Raw genomic sequence first — 19,491 nt, forward strand, 5'->3', positions numbered from 1 at the left:
GCGCCGTCCCGCCCACGTCCAGCGCAGGTCCCGACCCGGGTCGCAGGACGGTGGCGTCACAGCTGCGCGCCCGCGGCAAGGGGAAAAGCCGGTTGCTGGGGGCGTGAGGAAAAAAGGGACGGCGCCGAACGCGGAAGTGGTGGCGGCGCCGCGGGAAGCAGGTGGAGGCGGTGACCGCGACGTCCGAGATGAGAACCCTGCGCCGAGGAGTGGGGGCTTGCAAACCAGCATCTGCATGGTAGAATCTTCATGAGGTGCAGGAGTGGCTGCGCCTCCCTTCTTCACCTCAGCGAGCACTCAGAGTGATGGTGGTGGTGATGGCGGCAGTTACTCGGACAGCCTCGGTTAAACTGCGCTTCGAGAGGTGAGCGGGGGAAGGGTGGGTTGCTGCCTGGCCTTGCCCTTCGGGGTCTGCTTCTACTTTCCTGGCGCTCCTTTCAGCAGCCATATCCGAGTCCCTACGCGGATCCAACGACTCCTCCGCTGGAGAATGAGATCTTTGGGCATGTTCGTTAAAGGAGAGGAAGGCGAGACCCTTCTCAAGCCTTTAATCTTGTCATTTCTATAGAGATAAAGGAAGGAAGACTTAATCTCAATTTATGGTTCCTGGAGTTCTGGTGTGTACATTAATGCTTTTTCTTTGGGACACTTTAAATACATCCCTTAAAAAGAAAGTAACCCAGGTTTCCCTGTTCAGACCCCACCTAAAGTTCACTGAAGTACATATTTAGATATATAAGAGCTAGAATTAAAGTACCTTTTTGAATACTTCGATCGATCCTTGCAATCTGTGCTAAGGTCTTGGCCATTAAGTTTATGCTTTGCTTGTGTTTCCATCTTCTCCATGTTAGGATACAGGTCTCTAATGAAAACCTTCAAATAGTATTTTTTGTGATACCTACCTTCTAGTCTCAATCGGACCTCGTTTATGACATAACTGAGACATTTTTCTGTTGTAGATATTTTCCTATTGTTTTTCATTTTAGTTCCATTGGGAAAAGTTGCAAATGCATATTTAGACAAGCCCGTGGTATTCTTCTTACCGTGGTGGCATTGTGTAAGGGGGTTGTTTTGAGTACTAGGGCTCCAAATACACTTGCTAGACACTGAGGTTTGGTATATGAATGAAGAGGAAGAGTGATTGGTTGAAAAAGAACTTGGAATTTGTGCAAAAATTAACCAACCTATTGTTGATTTCCCGCAAGAACAGAAGATACCTGAGATGATTCCTTCCCAGTGACTTAGTATTATTTGGAGATGATTCGTTGTTTAGGTAGACTGGTTTACAATTTTTTTTATCCGAGTAAACATCATTGGATAGACTATGGGGTTCAAGATGAGCTCTGATAATTGCAGCCTCTATATCAAATAAATCATTGTGAGATTTCAGTGTAGTACTTCTCAGAGTTCAGCATAAGAAGAATCTGCAAATTTGGAACAAGAGTTACAGCTATAAAATGCCCTAACTGTAATATCAGGAACCATGTGATTTTAAAACTATGAATGGTGTCTGCTCTTCTCTCCTTTCACTCTGCCAAGCAGTCAAGTCAAGCTATACGTTAAAGAAAAAAATTTTTTTTTCTTTTACAAATTTCACACGTATAGAAAGAGCTTGGGGCCCTAGGTTTTAATTTTGACTCTGACAGTTACTCATTATGTGACCTTGAATATGCTTCTTTACTTTTCTGAATGTCAGATTCCTCATCTCTAAAACGGAGATAACACCTACCCTCATAAAATTATCAGTATATAGAAGGTACTCATTGATTTACAAAGCTAATTGTTAATAACGTATTGTGTTATTAACAGGGTACTTTGAATGGGCATTTAATGGTTTTATTTAAAATGGAGTTTGAATCATCCAGTAAAATTTTTCAAATATGAGAAGATGTATTCTTGCTTCTGTCAGCATAATGTTTCCACATTTTCATTTCTGTTTCAAATTTTTAAAAAACAAATTTTAATGTCTTCAGTGAGTTTATGGTCTTGTTGAGGGAAACATTCAAATAGTATATACAAGATGATAGTGTGGTAATGAAATGTGTACAACTTAAATGTTAGAAAAATTGGCTGGTTATTTAAGATGACATAGCCTTTTAAGAAGAAACCAGTGTAGCTGTCTGTCACTGTTTTGGCTGTTAAATTTTTCCAAATGGATTTATCATTAACAGTACATGTGTCATAGGAACCGGTAGCTGAATGAACTCACTGAAAATGATGCCAAGGTCGCACCTCCAATTGCAGTGAAGGTTAGGTAGCTCTGTTCTGTTGTGACCATTCATAGTACCCTTAGGCTCACAAATGTTATTGTTCTCAAAGACAATAGGGTGAGAAAACATGAATATATTACCATTCTACTTATGGCAGTGAGTATTATCTATATAAATAATAATATCATATAATCTTAGTCACTTTATCCAAGAGGCATATCAGTATTGCCTTATGGAAGGAGTTTTAAAAATGCGTTTTGAATAAAATATGTATTTGATGTGAAAATTATTCATCCTGTGAAAGATAAAACTAGAAGAGAGTAATAACAAGACTGAGGAGAGCAGAGTATTGAAAAAAAAAATTGAAAGGAGTTTAGACATCTGAAGATTTTTATATCTCTGATAGTGTCCTGAAGTGTAACAGCCTATTTAATTTATTTTGGGGGTAAATAATATGTGCATGTGTATAAACTTTCTAAGGTGTTAACGGGAAAACAGTAAAATTCCTACTCTCAGCTACCTAGTTCTACTGGCTAAAGACAGCCAGTATTTGATTTTTCGTGTTGTTACATTGACATTGGATCCTTACCACAGCAAGACAGATAAAATCACTGTTTTATCAATGAAAAGGCTGAGGCTAAGGCAAGTTGTATTCTGTCCAAGATCACACACTTAACCAAATGTCAGAACTAGAAATAGAACCCAGGTCTTTTATCTTCTGATCCAAGAAGTCTACTGCCTCTCCAACTTTTGCCATAAAACTTAGAATTCAGTTTTATCAGAACATGAAAGCAGTTTAAGTTTAGAGTAACCTTATACTAGTTTGTAGGTAAAACTTCTTACCCAAGCATAATTGTAACCATATGTAATTATTACACAGCAATGAAAAGAATAATATATAGTCAGTTTTAAAAAGAAAGGCTTTCCCTACTATTTCTGTTCAAATCTATATATTCAATTAGCTTGCAAGAAACTACAACTTTTTATAACTAAGTTTGTTTATTTACACCCATAATATTTTTCAAGAATTTAAGATTCAAAAACTTTTAAAAATAGCATGTGTAATATTTGGAATAATATAAAGTGCTTTTTGATATTTCAGAAATGCTGAAGCATCCGCAGCCTCAGATTTGTGAGGTATGTTTTTGTGCGGATTTTCTAGCCTTATATGTGACCTTTGTTCCCTCTCATTCCTTTTCCTGAATTTTGCCACTTTCCCACCTTGTATTTTTAAAAATTAGGTTCTTCTACATGGAAGACTCTAAGAAACACTGGAAAGCAGCTAATATGTATTTTCATTAAGCTCAATGTGTGTTATTTTCATACAGTTTAATCCTGGCAGTAAAAACATGAGGCAGTTGGCACTACCCAGATTTTATGTGAAAACTGAAGCTAAATGAAATTTTTAAAATCAGGTGGCATAGCTAGTAAGTGACAAAGTCTGAATTTTAGATCATGTTTGATGATTTAGCAGTTCATGCTATTTCATCTGCACCATGCTTCATTTTTAACTATGGTATAGTGAAAAACTAGATTGTTAATTTTTTATGGATCTTTAAAACTTAAAATTTTTCTTTTTAGTCTAAATTGCTCTCATAGGAAAAAAGACTGCAAGGAAATTGGCCAAAATGTCTAAACTGATTGACTCTAGATAATTGAATTATAGTTTTTTTGCCTTTTTGAACTTTCTGAATGTTCTATATATTTTATGAGCGTACATTATTTTTATAATTAAAAAATTACAAATTGAAAGGAAAAAAATACATCCAAATTATTTTCTAAAAAATTACATCAAATAGCTTAAATATTCTTTTTTTTCTCTGAAGATACCAGAGATGTGTTTTATTATTTTTTTGTATGTATGTTTTTTATTGAAGTATAGTCAGTTTACAATGTTGTGCCAGTTTCTGGTGTACAGCATAATGCTTCAGTCATACATGAATATACATAGATTCATTTTCATATTCTTTTTCACCATAAGTTACTACAAGATATTGAATATAGTTCCGTATGCTATACAGTATGAACTTGTTTATCTATTTTATATATATTAGTATCTGCAAATCTCCAACTCCCAGTTTATCCCTGAATAGCTTAAACATTCTGGTTTCTAAGATTCTCTTAAGGTTTTTCCACTTTTAGAAGCTTATAGTGCCAGCTCTTAGTTTTCTGTTCCCTCTTCACTTTAAATTAACCTTCTTTAGTGACAAGTCTTAGATGTTTCTCATTATCTTTAGTTAACATGTTCGGGGAACATATGCTCATTTTAATATTAGCCCTAGTTAATGTTTCTCCCACAGTTTGTTCCACAAAAAGGATTTATAATGGGTTAAATGTAGGAAACTATGGCTTACGCAGGTTTCTTAACTGAAGGACCTCTTGGAACTTTTTGCTAAATATGCATTGTAATCTTTCAGAGGTGAAGTGGTTCCCAAACTTGTTTGACAAGGAAACCTCTGTTTCTCTAGAATATGTATTAACATCTTTTAGCACTATTGTCCACAGGAGTTCAAACTGGGGGACACTGGCATAACCAAACTATAATTAGGAAATTAAGTGGAGAAAGTTCAGAGTAGGGAAGGGAGAAGGGAGGATGTGGTGGTGCTAATCAGTGTTTTTTTGTTTGTTTGTTTTGTTTTTGTTTTTTTTAAGTAAATACAGTTAAGTCCCATGAGCCATGGCTTGGTAGCATGAAAAAGGAGATACTTTAAAATATTTACTGGAAAATGAACTTGTATTGCTTTTGTTAACTAGAAAAAAACATTTTTTAGTTCAGATTTTTTTTCTTAATTTGAACAAAACCATTTTTCATATTTTTCCTTAACCTGCCAAGGAATTTATCTGTCAACTACTATCCAGTATAGTCCATTTGTGACCCCTAATAAATGTTTCCATAGAATTGAACTCAAATATCAGACTATGATCAATATTAAGGACTATGATCCACAGAATCCAATTCAGATATCATGGATTATGACCAGAATCTGTTCAAGGAGTTTTGGGGCGTATGATGGCGGGTAAACTTTGGAATCATGTATTTGATAAGGAAATTCCCAGGGTTAAATTACTACCAGAAAAATAATTTGTTTACACATTCTTTATGTAGTAAATTATTCTGTGTATGATCAATTTTTTAAATTTAATATTTATATGAATTCTGGTCTTAGATATGCATCAGCATTGAAGACATAGTAGTTCAATGAATAATTCATACAGTAATGCTCAATTATCCAACATCATAGAGAATACAAATGAAGTGTTTAGATAAATGAAGGTTAGCCCTTTAATTATTGGCTTTTTAAACTGTTTTCTATGGAAATCTTGAATTAAAATCACCTTCCCAGCCTTATTCAAGAGAATTAAGGTAAATGTTATTTAAATCTGTTATTAGTATAGAATGGTCACATTCGATTTATTCTTTTATTACTGTCTTTGCAGTTGATGGTAGGACCTAGAATCAAATGGCTAGTGAATCTGGGAACTTGCCTTCTTTTTCTTGAAAAAAGCTTTTATATAAACTTGCTTTAGACATTTGCCTCTTGCTCATTAAGTAATAATATTTTAAAAATGTCACTGTGTACTCCCCAGGGCAATGTAACTTAGATTCCTTCATAAAAAATTAATTATTGAATTAAGAAGCAAAGCAACCTTCTCCCAAGTGATTCTTTCACCCTCTTTAAAAAAAACGAAACAAAACAAAACAAAGACTTCTTGTTAATTACAAAGATCTTTGATTTGTCAACACCTTTCAAAGTATCATCTTTGATTTCTATACTACATAAAAATGATGGTAAAGCTGCGTTCTTTTCATTTTGTGTCTCATTTATCTCATTTCAGTTTGTATACAATTTCAACAATTAATGATAGGGTATTTGAAAGGACTCATTCAAATTCAGAACCCTACACTTTTTTTTTAACATTCAGATTTTACATGTATGGGAAGACAACGAAACACTTTTTCTTCTTTCTTTAAGCAGGTGCTGGGGATTGAACCCAGAACCATGTGCATGCTGAGCATTTGCTTTACCACTGAGCACTTTTTTTAAACTCATCTTTAGTCTTTAAAAATAAAAAAAATTAAAACTTTCTCACTAAAAATTAATGTTTTTATTGAAACCAATATTATTGAATTTTTTAATTTTATGAATTTTGGTTTAATGAAACTTTTGGAAGAGATTAGAAAATCTTTTTCCATGTGTTTAAGTGCAAAGATGTGAGAATTTATATACTTGATGCATTTTTATCATTTTTGTAACAAAATGATGTGATAGTGAAGGAAATTCTGAATGTCTTTTTTTTCTAAAAGGATCACTTCATAGCAAAAGTTTTTTTTAAAGTGGTTACTTTCTTAGTAATTAAGATGTTATCTAAACCATGAAGAGACCAGTTAAATGTTTTGTTTTGCCTTTCTTTCTTAATATTCCTAAGTAGCTTCTCAGAGCCAATTATTATCCCAGTAAACTGCATCAAATTTGTAATTTTGTAAGAAAAAAATGCATAACTTGTCTTAATTTCAACAACATAAGTACTTTGCTCTGAGATAACTACCAAACCTTGTGTGTTATAAGATTTCTATGATTTCTATTTACCAAGTATTGTAAGGATTCTCTTATTTAAGATATGTAATCCACAAATCTATTCCAACAGTGGGGAAACAGTTGCAGTGCAGTGAAAATGAACAGAGAAATTGAGAGGGCTGCCAGCAAGTCCTCAGCTTTTTGGAGCTCCCACTCTTGCCTCAAGAATAGCACTGCATCACACACAAGTAATCATCTGACAATGATTGGAAGTATTGCCTGCCATATATTCAATATTAATAAATTTTAATTTTTAGACAAATATAAATAGAAGTTAAATTTTCTTCCTCCTTTGAAGATTACAGCATTAAGTGACATTCTGGTCTGTATATTGATATGATATATTTTACCAAATATATTTTTGCCATAACAGTTTATAAAAGTGGAAGCATAAACTCAGTTTTCTAGCAAAAGAATAGCTATGTGAAATTTATATAAGGTTATTAGTCTTAGATTTTAAAAAATTGTCAGAAGAAAATACTCTATTTACTAACTTTTTAAGTATAGGTAAATGTATGGAAAAGTCATCTAAGGCAATGGTATTTTTTATTTTATGGAAACTTATAGCATTAGCACATATAAAACAGGTTAACCTAAAATCCACAGATACTTGATTGATTAGTACCTATTATATACAAGTTGGCAAGCCTTGCCAAATATAAACCTGTTATATTAGCATGTAAACTTGTATAGAGTAAGGCTGGAAATTAGTTCTCTGGGGGAAAATGTCAAATTGTTTTATAGCTTCATGGTCTGTTGAGTTTTGGCTGTACTTGGCTTATTGATCCTTTTTACTTTGAAACATTAGTTATCATCCTGAAAATTATATTTGCTCATAAATTTTGTAGTTAGCATTGAGCTAGAGACAGGTATTTCTGTGATTTCTTTAATTATGAACTCTATAAAATTGGCTTACCTGCTTTAATAAAACAACATGTAATATCTGTTCCTTTTTTAGAAGTGAAAGAATATGTTAACATTTATTATATATTTGCTATATTTAGGATCTGAGCTGCTTATTTTACATATATTATTTCATTTAATCCCCAACAGCCCAATAAAATAGATAGGATCAGTATCTCCATTTTCCAGATGAAGAAACTGAGGTTTCAAGGTCATGTGGCTAGTACAAAATAAACTGGACTCAAACTGTATTTCTAATGCCTGCCATCATTGTGCTGTGGAATTCCATCCTTGTCATATACACGTATAGAGATATTGAAAATGTTTAAATAGTTACTTCCAGGTGGTAGGATTGTGGAAGAGTTTTACTTTTTTCTTCATAGCTTTTAAGTTTGAATTTTTCATGGTGAATATGAAGTACTATTTTTATTTATGTCTATTAAAATGATGTACATACCTAGGTTAAAATTAAATTAAGCTGAAAAACTTAGATGAGCTAAGAAATCGTGCAGTCCTTTCCTGCCCATTCCAAAGGCATCTACTTCCAAATTTTTAAACTTTTTTCCGATATTTACCTTCATATTTCTAAATCATTTGCTTATACTTCTTTTTCTTGGTGTATCAGTAGACATGGTTTTGCTCCTGTTATGATAGAGGATTTACCTCTTTTTTAGTCTCCCTCCTCTCTTTCCATTCTCTTATTACACAAAGAGCCTTATGTCCTTGTGTGGTTGTATGGACTGGTTGCTCTCCAGCAGCTCCAGATACCCTGTTTTCTGGAGGTGTCCTTTCTTAATTATCCCAGGGACTCACATTTCCTCTCTTATGTTAAATATCTTGTTTCCTATGTCATGTCCCTTGTTTTGGGTTTACACCATAATTTTTGAAGAGCACATCCTCCTGTATGAGGTAAAATTGTTGATACTTTGCACTTCGGAAAATTTCTTTATTTTATCCTATTTCATTGGTAGTTTGGCTGGGTATCTCTTCAAGGTTGGAAGCTGTCCTCTAGCTTCCAATGTTACTTACTCTTGAGAAAACAGATGGTATTTTATTTATAATCCTTTGTGACTTTTTTCCCTCAGGAAGTCTTTCTTTCTTACTTTCTCTCTCTTTCTCTCTTTCTTGGCTTGGTCATATACATTGATTGTAAGAGCACTTAACATGAGATCCACCCTCTTAACAAACTGATAGGCATGCAATGCAGTGTCATTGCCTATAAGACAGGAAGACTTTGGTATCTCCTCTTTATCTCTAGGGTTCTAAAGTTTTAGAATAACGTAACTTGGTGTGTATTTTCCCTCATGCTGGGCACTCATTGTGTTCCTTTTATATGGAGGCTCTTATCCTTCAGTTCTGGGAAATTTTCTAATACACTTTCTTTTATAATTTCTCCCCTTTATTTTGTTGTTATTTTCGGTGAAACGTCTGTATTGATACTCTAATTTTCTTATCTTCTCTTTCTAGTTAACCATTTTTTCCTCTTTTTTATTATTTCCTCAACTTATCCTCTAACTTTCTTATTAAATACTTTATTTCTGCAATCATGATTTTAATTTCCAAAATCTTCTTATTCTCTGATTGTCCCCACCTTGTCTTACTCATTCATTGGTATATCTTCTCTTGACTTGGAAGAAATCTATTTTATTTCCTGTTGCTTTCATGGTTACTGTTTTCTCCAAGTTCTTTATGTTTTAGTCACTGTTGTTTATGCTAGAGGCTTTCCTCAAAAGTCTGGTGACCTGTCATATTCTAGAGTGAATGAAGCACAACAATGCTGCCTAAAAGCTGTATGTGAGCAGGCAGGGCTTGTGGATGGATGAGCTTCACAGCATGCTTGGGTAGCCCTCCAGCTTTTTATTGGAGGATATCTAGTTATCAGCATCCGTAGATCTTCTCTCTCTGGCTGTTCTGTTTCTCCAAAAGAGCACCTTCCAGTATCCTATTAGGAGGTATAAGTCTGGCTGCGGGAGTTCTGGAAGCTAGAGGGAAGAAGGGAGCAGGGAACTTTCCTTCTGATTTTAGTCCCAAAGCCTGCCCCCTGTCCTCACTGTGTCTGGCATCCAAAGTCGTGAGCCTCTCTGGTTCAGTTTCTCCAAATAATAAATATCCCATCTCTTCTAAGTGTAGAAGTAACCAGAGAGGTCCAACTGCATTTAAACAAATTTTCAAACTGCCTCCCATTTTCTGCCCTGTTCTCCATCCATATTTTCTGTAGCACCTGGTTCCTCTGGGTCCTGGACTTTGCCTGCTCTGTTGGCTTGCTTCTCATCCATGTTGCCTCTGTGCCTGGTGTCACCCACCTCTCCACTGCTGAGTCAGTCGTTGCTACTCTGTTCATTTTCTGTCCTTGTATTTTGTGACTCATGTTATAGATAATCTGCTAGTTTCACTGAAGATGAGGTTTGTGTTTTTATTTCTCATTTTCCCTTCTGAGAGAACTGACTTCTGAGAGAAGGATGGAGCCAAAAGGTTTTCACTTAACCATTTTAAAAACAGATCGTTCTTTCTTTTACACTCAAAAAAACTTTTTTTTTCATTTTGAGGGGAAATCAAGTTATACTACTCATTAAGAAATTTAATATGGAAGGCAGCAGTTATAACTAAAGGAAGCATTAGAATCACTAAAAGTTTATAGGAGATTCAGTTGTTTTTGAAAGTAGAGAGAAGTTAAGAGAGAGAAACAGAAGCAGGCCCTGGTAAAGGTGGAATGTCATCAAGAGCAGAGGTAGGGAGCTTAGCTCTGATATCGAAATGAAGGAAGATGAGGGAGCTCATACCCATAAAGTAAAGTTGATCACAGAGTTAGTAAACTGCTATTTTGATATTTGTAAAGTAAGTAAATTACCAGGCATCTCGATCCTTGGATGATATACTTTTCACATTACCATGCTGAATTAAAAAGTTGAAATTATATAGTGTTAATAAAAAAAATCTGCTTGGGGCTCCTTTTTAATTTATATCTTGAAAAATCTAAGTGTACGCTCTTAGTAACAAGTATCTCTTCTAATTGGTAACGCTCATTCTTCAGCCTACTTTGTAGCTTCTACCTGTTTATTTTTGTTCAGTGGAATTTACTCAACAAACAGCCAAAACATACTATTGAATATAATTTTGGTGTACTAAGTGATGATGTTTCTTACAAATTAGATTTTAAAATATTTTTCTCTGTGGATTTTAAATGATTATGTACCAGTGAGCTGACTAAATCAAAATAAGTATAATCGCCAGGTGCTATTCAGTGTTTAGAAAAGGGGTACTTTTATGTGGCAAGCCTTTATCATTAATTCACACTTTAAAGTACTTCCCAATCATGTTTTCCACTGCAGATACTTGTTTCAAACCCTACTGCTTTGAAATTGGATCTAAACATTTATTTGGCTGTTCAGATTGTTAATGCTCCTCTGACATAATCAGAAGCTTAATCATTGTTAGAATGTTGAGTACAACTGATTTTCTCAGTCATGAAATTCAATTTTCACTTGTGAAATAGAGATTATTGAATCCATCCCCCCAATTCTGGGCTTAAATCTTATTCCACCTAAGAATAGGTAAGTAGTTTTCATCTTTGACCAATCATTACTATTAGTCTTAATAAAACTCAGTATTTTGCATTATAATTCTAATATATCCAGCCAATTTTATAGGAAAGGCATTGCCCTATAGGGCAATTTTATCTGCTTGTTTTTCATAATTATCAAGAAGAATACAAGGAAGTGTGTGTAGTACTAAATTTTTATCTAATTCCGAATTTTGTAAAAACTGCCTAGACCAATATTGAAGTTGACCAGTTTTTAAAACAAGTTGACAAAATAGCATTGGGAATTCTGCACGACATTTCTGCTGTTCACTGGTGATTATTTATTTAATAAATTCTTAACAGCTTTTATAACTTAAAACTTCATATTTTCAATCAATAGGAAAGAGAACAAGAAGAGAAGTGAAGAAACTATACAGGGTAATGGTCCTCAAACACCAGCTCACCAGTTTCTCACTATCTTACAAATAATTCCCTGGTCTGCTATGAAATTTAAAAAGTAATAGGAGGAGAGATTGGCAAGATGTACCTCAAAACCAGAAATTTTTCACATTTCAGACATACATTTTGGCTCAGAGAGGAGGCTGGGCTCTTGCAAATTAGCTGTGGGAAGGGAACTCGGATTCTTAACTCTATGGCACTATGAAATTATTAGTATATGGTAACACAGTTTATTAAAATGGTAACAAAAGATCTTGGAACTGCCTTCCAACATTTCTAGTACTTCTTTTAATTTACTAATTATCCTTTTTCATATTTTCATCTTGTGTCTAATTGAGGCTTAATATATAAACTATACAATGTTAATGACAAATGATTAATTTTTTTTCCTTAGATACATCCAGAAAGTGCCCAGAAGAGACTTCCTGCCGGAAAAACTGAAAAAGCAGTATTTATAACAGTGGAATTTGTGGATAATTTGTTAAAATGGCAGAAAATAGTGAAAGTAATAAGAATGCAGATGTAAGGCCCAAAACTAGTCGGAGTCGAAGTGCAGATAGAAAGGATGGTTATGTGTGGAGTGGAAAGAAGTTATCTTGGTCGAAAAAGAGTGAAAGTTGTTCAGATGCTGAAACAGTGAATGCTGTAGAGAAAACTGAAGTTCCTTTACGGAGTCAAGAAAGGAAGCACAGCTGTTCATCTATCGAGTTGGACTTAGATCATTCCTGTGGGCATAGATTTTTAGGCCGATCTCTTAAACAGAAACTGCAAGATGCCGTGGGGCAGTGTTTTCCAATAAAGAATTGCAGTAGTCGGCACTCTTCAGGGCTTCCGTCTAAAAGAAAAATTCATATCAGTGAACTCATGTTAGATAAGTGTCCTTTCCCACCTCGATCAGATTTAGCCTTTAGGTGGCATTTTATTAAACGACACACTGCTCCTATAAGTCCCAAATCAGATGAATGGGTAAGCACAGACCTGTCTCAGAGTGAATTGACGGATAGCCAGCTAAAACAACGGAGAAACATGGAAGAAGAGGTCAACTGTTTCTCACATACCAGTGTTCAGCCCTGTGTCATAACCACTAACAATGCTTCGGGTAGAGGTGGTCGTAGGGCTGACTCTATGATGAACCTGGCTTCAAATAACAGTGTAGAAGATAGTGATATGGATTCAGATGATGAAATTATAACACTTTGCACAAGTTCCAGGAAAAGAAACAAACCCAAATGGGAAATTGATGAAGAAATCCTGCAGCTGGAAACACCTCCTAAGTACCATACCCAGATTGATTATGTCCACTGTCTTGTACCAGACCTCCTTCAGATCAATAACAATCCATGTTACTGGGGCGTTATGGATAAATATGCAGCTGAAGCTCTACTAGAAGGAAAACCAGAGGGCACCTTTTTACTTCGAGACTCAGCACAGGAAGACTATTTATTCTCTGTTAGTTTTAGACGCTATAGTCGTTCTCTTCATGCTAGAATTGAACAGTGGAATCACAACTTTAGCTTTGATGCACATGATCCTTGTGTCTTCCATTCTCCTGACATTACTGGACTCCTAGAACATTATAAGGACCCGAGTGCCTGTATGTTCTTCGAACCACTTTTATCCACTCCTTTAATTCGGACTTTCCCCTTTTCCCTGCAGCATATATGCAGAACGGTTATTTGTAACTGTACAACTTATGATGGCATTGATGCCCTTCCAATTCCTTCTTCCATGAAATTGTATCTGAAAGAATATCACTATAAATCAAAAGTTAGAGTACTCAGAATTGATGCACCAGAACAACAATGCTAGGAAAAGGGTTGGAACATGAGAATGATTGTATGCATATTTTCATTTAATATTTTATTTTTCTTATTATGCCACTTTGAATTTTTCTACAAGGGCAGTTGAAGTGTAAAATAAACCTCTGCCCTAAATTTTACTTTCAGATCAGTTTATTTTTCTTAGGATACAGTAATGTTTAAGGTTACACACTAGGGGTTAATGGATACTTTTGCCCAGGTGTTTGGTTTTTGATTTTATCATTTAGATTGTATACTTAATTTTTTCCTTTTCTTAACTAATTTGCATATGATCCAGGGATATTTGAAATTTGGTAGGCATTGCAAACACAAATAATCTGTATTTCATACTTTTCTTTAAAAATAATCCTTTGTCCTTTTCTACATACAAAATGCTTTGTTAACCTATGCCATTGACATTCCTACACATAAAATAGTTTCCCCATCCCTTTTTAGAGTTGTTTTAAAATTCTTCAGTAAAGCTGAGTGTATTGTAATTTACAATCCACACTAATGTAATTGATGGGTTTTTTGTAATTTACTAATAGGGATGTTAAAGGTTAACAAAATGACTTAAATCAAACTTGATGTGTTTTCACTTTAAGTAAAGTAAGATTACTAAACTTGATTAATCTGCTCAGTAAGAATCAACTGAGGACATATTTCGGAGATGAATTTATTCTATAATGTGGCATGGTCATTTGTTATTCTTTGAATAGATCTTTCTCTCAACCTGGAAGAGTTGCCATCTTCAGAACCTAAGTATTATTCCTTTCTCACTGGAAGCTTTAAAAATAATGATAATACTATTAATAACTAGTAGTTACTAAAGTAAGAAAGCAACGGGGGTTTCTCTGTATTTACTTAATGAACTTTGCTTCTGCATAGCACTTTTATAGAAACTCTGAGCTTTTTACTTTGGAGAAATGCCACAGCTTATAAACAGGCACAAATTTCCATTGGTAACCGAAGAGATCTAAGTAGTTTTTCATTATTTTAAATTGAGCTTGAATAAAAATTTAAGAAGTAAACATGGAGCTGAGTATTCAGGGGGCTTAATATTGTTTTGATCTTCAGGTTTCAAATAATTATTCCTATTTTCAGAATTAATCTATTATGGCTTCAAAAAACAGAAAACATTTTGAGAGTTACAGGGCTTATGCCATACTGAACAATACTGGGCACCAGGCATAATATTTTACATTTACTATCTCAAGAACAGGGAAGCATTTTTAGAAACATCATGATCCCAATGTAGTAAAATAGATGGAGTGATCGCCTATCCAACTCTTTTTGAAAGAATCAATGAATACTAAGTTTCCTAGACAGTTGTTTCTTCTGGTGAGTTGTCAACCCCTTTGTACAAATTAGCATTTTTAGTATCATAGTAATCTATTTCTTGATGCTAGCTTAGCTCTGGTAGAAAGCAGCATCTACTTGGATTGAAACAAATTTTACTCAAATTTCCAAGTTAGGTGTTTCTTCAGTATCATTGCTTTTATGGTGAAGTAGCATTTCCCTTTCCAGTTCTGCTGTTAACATAAAGGTGGCATTTTTAAATAATTGCTTAAATAAATTTTCAGCAGTTATCACAATATTATAAACAATCTATTACCATTATCCTCTAGCATTTCTTTCTTCTCAGTGATCTCGAGATTGTCTTGGTTCTAGTGAGGGCTAGCTACTAAAATGGCACCTCTCTTAGCACGGATGAGGCTCAGGATATCAACACCAGTGTCAGAATAAATATCTCTTCTAAAGATGGTATTTCCCTTTTACAAAAGTGGGGAAGTCTCATACTACCTCATCTTTATTGTGGCGCTTTTGTAGATCACTGAGAAGCTTATCTTATTTGCCAATATAACACTTCCTAAATATCCATCTTTAGTGAAAGAAAATTAATAGTATGGTAAGACTCTACCCATGATTATAGTTTTTTATCAGAATTTGATATTGAGACTTTCTGTTTCTATGAAACAATATTGTTTTAAATGTTTTTCTTTTAAAAATAACTTTTTATCAGTACAGAAAAACAAAGGATGACTAGCTACCAAATATTCTGTTAAATGGTAATTTTATAAAGAAAAATGAAATATAATTACGTTGTCTTTTATAATGGTAAAAATTAGTATTTATATAAAAATCAAGATCTAAGTAGCTTTTCATGATACTCAGACTGGTTGCTTGTGATATATTTTCTCTGGCTTTCTAATGTTTTCAACTTCAAGGTATTGATAGGTGTTAACATTTTCAAAATACTGCCATTTATACAGCCTTGAAGTAAATGATCTAATAAATGAAAGCAGGGAAGAGACTGATTTACTCTGAAACAGTTTGTATTTTTCCTTTGCTATTTGCAACATTGAAAAGAAATCTGGAAAGTAGACGTATAAGATTTGAGAAGGGAATTGTTTACCATGAAGGAAAAAGAAGAGTAATAATAAGTTAGTTAATTTTTTAAAGCATGAAGGGATTGGAATTTAGAAAGGTTAAATCCTTTCTCAGTGATTTTTGAGGATACGTTTGGAAGAACATTCAGTATGCAGAAGCTTAACTCATTAAAAAATGTAAAAATGTAATTACTGGAATTATGTGTAAGCAAAATGAGTATAAGTTTTGAGAGGAACAATGTGGAAAGATAAATATATCTAAATATAAATTTTGTAACTCTTAAGTTGGACATTGTGTGCATTTGAAAAGTGTAAATTTCAGAGTTAAGAAAGCGTTCAGCATGGTGGAAATGTGTAGAGTTTATTGGTGAGAGAGAATGGGGTTAAAAGAAACAAGATAAAATATTAAAATTAAGAACTTAGGCATTACCTCAGGGAAAAGCCTTGACAGTGAAAGGGAACTACTTAATCGCTAATAGCTAGTCTGGACCAGACACTTAAATGCGCTTTGGGAATCATCCTGCACTAACCAGGAAATAAACTTGACTTTTGTATTTCTCTATGAAGCTTTCAGGAGTACCCCCCTTGCTCCCCCTTTTTTTTAAGCTACATCATCTTGCTTCATCCTAGAATTCCTGAAACACGCTGAGTTTTTTAGGTTCTTTGAGCATTTTTATGATTTATGAATTATATCTGATCTTTCTATAACCATGCCATTCACTTAAATAATTCATAGAGGGGATGGTTTAATTTAAAGGAAGACCTAATAGGAAGAAGATTGAAGGAAGCTTTTAGTCAGCCTGCGGCTAGATTTATTGATTTGGTGATCAGACCTGTGTTCTTTCCTGAATTTCAGCTAATGGCAAACTGTGGTCAAAAAATGGCTTTCAGTTAAAGTTTTGATGTCTTATTATAAATAATATAAAGAACGTCTAAGTAATTAGAAATCCTTTTAAAAAAAAAAAGAGCGAATGTGGCAAATAGGACTCATCATTATACAAATTCCATTTCTTTTTATAAGAAAAACACAAACCATTATCACTTATTCATGAGCCAAAGCCATTAAGAAGATAAATCAAGTTATCAGCTTCCTGTTTCTGAAGTTTGGATCATTTTATAGATCCATGTAATAGAGAGCTTCCTTCCTATGAAACAAAAACCTTGAGACCTAACTCTTATAAATACATTTATAGTTTTTGTTAAAAATCTTTTTTGTCACTTTTAGCTATAACCAGAGTCAAATAGGTTATATATTGATTTTAGTAGAGCAAATTTCACAGGAAGAAGATTTAGTTATGTAACATTCCTGGAGACAACACAAGGGAAACTGTTTCGATGTAAAATAGATTGTGTGTTAGGTAATTTAATGCCCAAATGAATAAAGGATTTTAAGTCAAGCAGCTTATTGTTTCTACTTTGGAAAAAAACTTAGTTTTAACATAATTAGTTTTATATTCATTTTTATTTCTAAAGAGCAGAAAGCACAAGGGGTTTTTCTTTTTCAATGGCCTATTAGAAATGAGCAACACGACAAGTCTGTCTATACTATCCTAATACATTAAGAAATGGACACAAAATAGAAATTTTGGAAATGGTTTGGCTTCTAAGTAGAAATGTAGACTAATGGATATATAAACCCAGTGGAAACGGACTTAAGGCACATGAATCCTGTTTCAAATAAAGCCAGTCTTTTTTTTTTTTTTTTAAGTGAAGTAGTCAATTACAGTGTGTCCATCTCTTGTGTACAGCACAATGTCCTAGTCATGCATATACATACATACATTTGTTTTCATATTTAAGCCAGTCTTTTTGATTTACTTTTTAATTTTGAATAGATTACTCAATCCTAAATCTTTCTTTGCTTTCATTTCCTAGCACATAAAGTATAGATAATACTATTTGTCACTTGACTTCCCGAAGGTTAATTCTTCAATTTAGAGGTCACCCTTGGAGCATACTTGAAAATAATTTCTGTACAATACTAATGTGATGATAGGTTTTCAAAGTATCCCCTTAGTGAATCCTGCAGATTCACATTCACTTCTTTTACTCTGTAATAGGCTTTCTTGACTTGATTTGACAATAAAGATAACGGTACAGCTTGAATTTATGATTTAGACTCTGCAATTAGATGGACAGTTGCAATTTTCTCTTACCCTTAATAAGGTTTGTGTAAAATTGATGTTTGCCTAAGTTATTTTAAAAGTTGATTACATTTGCAGGAAGTAAAGATAATCACTTTTGCTGTGGTTATAATCAAATCTAAGCTTTCAGACTTGAGAGTGTAAAACTCAAGGACATTTACTTAAATTATGCCGACTTTGCTAGAATTGGATAAATTCTGTATAAACCAAGTATGAACTTGATATATACTTGAATATACAGAGTTTAAATAGTAACTTCATAAAGCTATTAGTACTCTTACCAGTCCCACTTGTATGATCCACCCTTTAACCAAAAAGGAGTGTTTCCATTTTTATTTCTAATCCTTGAAGTTGAATGTCTCTTGGATGTGAGTTCAAATAAAATGATCTGAATAAATTTTCATTTATTAAAACTTCATATATAAAATCCAAAGTCTTTGTAGTTTGTTTTTAAAACATTGTATAACTTTACCTGGCACATTCAACTTAGAACCTGATAAGAGAAAATTTTAAATCTGTATTACACGTTTTCCTTTCAGTTTTTAGTGTGTCCTTTTGGGTCTTCCCAGAAGCAGATGCCAAGATGTGCTTAAATGTGCAAGAGACTTACTGGAGGGTGGTGGACATCTATGAAGAATAAAGGGAAAGGGAGCAGGAGAAGGTGGGGAAATCTTCCTACCACATTGCAAGTCTGACATCTGTGAAAGAAATTGAAGGAAGGATTGGGTAGGGTGGGCAGCGCAGTTCTAAGAAAGCTAGGTGGGGATTTAGTTCCCTATAGAGCTTGCCTGTAGGAGCCCATATAGGACAAGAATGGCCTGGCCTAGCTCTTGAACTCCCACCATGCTGAGTTATTGGCTGGGAGCATGGGAAAAGCTGGGGCTGCCAGCACTGTGATAAACACGGCCAGGACTAGGGTGGGGTGAGTGAGGCACTCAATGCGGTCACAAATTTTTTGACTAAAAACCTCAGTAATGAAAAATACTATTTTTGTCCAACATCTAGAAATCAGAATCAATGCCCCCCCAAAAACAAGCAGAATATCAAATTTTTATTTTTTTATTTCATTTTTTGCAGGGGAGGTAATTAGGTTTGCTTATTTTGGGTGGAGGTACTGGGGATTGAACCCAGGACCTAGTGCATGCTAAGCAGGAACTCTTAACACTGAGCTATACCTCCCCTCTGCGAAATATCAATTTTTTAAATACATCATGTTTTACTGACTTCTGTTGCCTCAGGCTTCCTATGGCTCCACAAGACACTGCTGATTCACTGCCTCCTATGAGGGCAGGGTAGGTCGTTCACACTAGTGGTATCATTTTCCATAGACCACTGCCCCTATCCAAAAGTGTCTTCCCCAGGCTTAGGTATTTAAAATTTCTCTCTTCCTCATTTTTCAGTATGAGAATTATGTGTGCTGTGGAGCTAATCCAGAGATTAAGTCTTCGTTTAGGGAGATTATTGTAAAATATCCACCCACCGACTCACT

General features: G+C 34.3%; 1 protein-coding gene across 2 annotated transcripts; it reads left to right on the forward strand.

Moving 5' to 3' along the window:
• The first annotated feature begins 48 nt into the window (after positions 1–48).
• SOCS4 (suppressor of cytokine signaling 4) lies at positions 49–18,435 on the forward strand. Of its 2 annotated transcripts, XM_064485969.1 has the most exons (3): positions 49–364; positions 6,858–6,975; positions 12,064–18,435. In XM_064485969.1, exon 3 carries the CDS (start codon positions 12,156–12,158, stop codon positions 13,476–13,478), a length of 1,323 nt encoding a protein of 440 aa, XP_064342039.1. In that variant the 5' UTR covers positions 49–364; positions 6,858–6,975; positions 12,064–12,155; the 3' UTR covers positions 13,479–18,435. The 2 variants fall into 2 exon arrangements, with proteins under 2 accessions (XP_064342039.1, XP_010981253.1); XM_010982951.3 differs by lacking the exon at positions 6,858–6,975.
• Positions 18,436–19,491: the final 1,056 nt, after the last annotated feature.

Source organism: Camelus dromedarius, chromosome 5 (assembly GCF_036321535.1).
Source record: "Camelus dromedarius isolate mCamDro1 chromosome 5, mCamDro1.pat, whole genome shotgun sequence".
NCBI classification, from domain to species: Eukaryota; Metazoa; Chordata; class Mammalia; order Artiodactyla; family Camelidae; genus Camelus; species Camelus dromedarius.

Coding starts and splice junctions, on each gene's coding strand:
- SOCS4 (XM_064485969.1), top strand. CDS start 12,156: ATGGCAGAAAATAGTGAAAGTAATAAGAATGCAGATGTAAGGCCCAAA.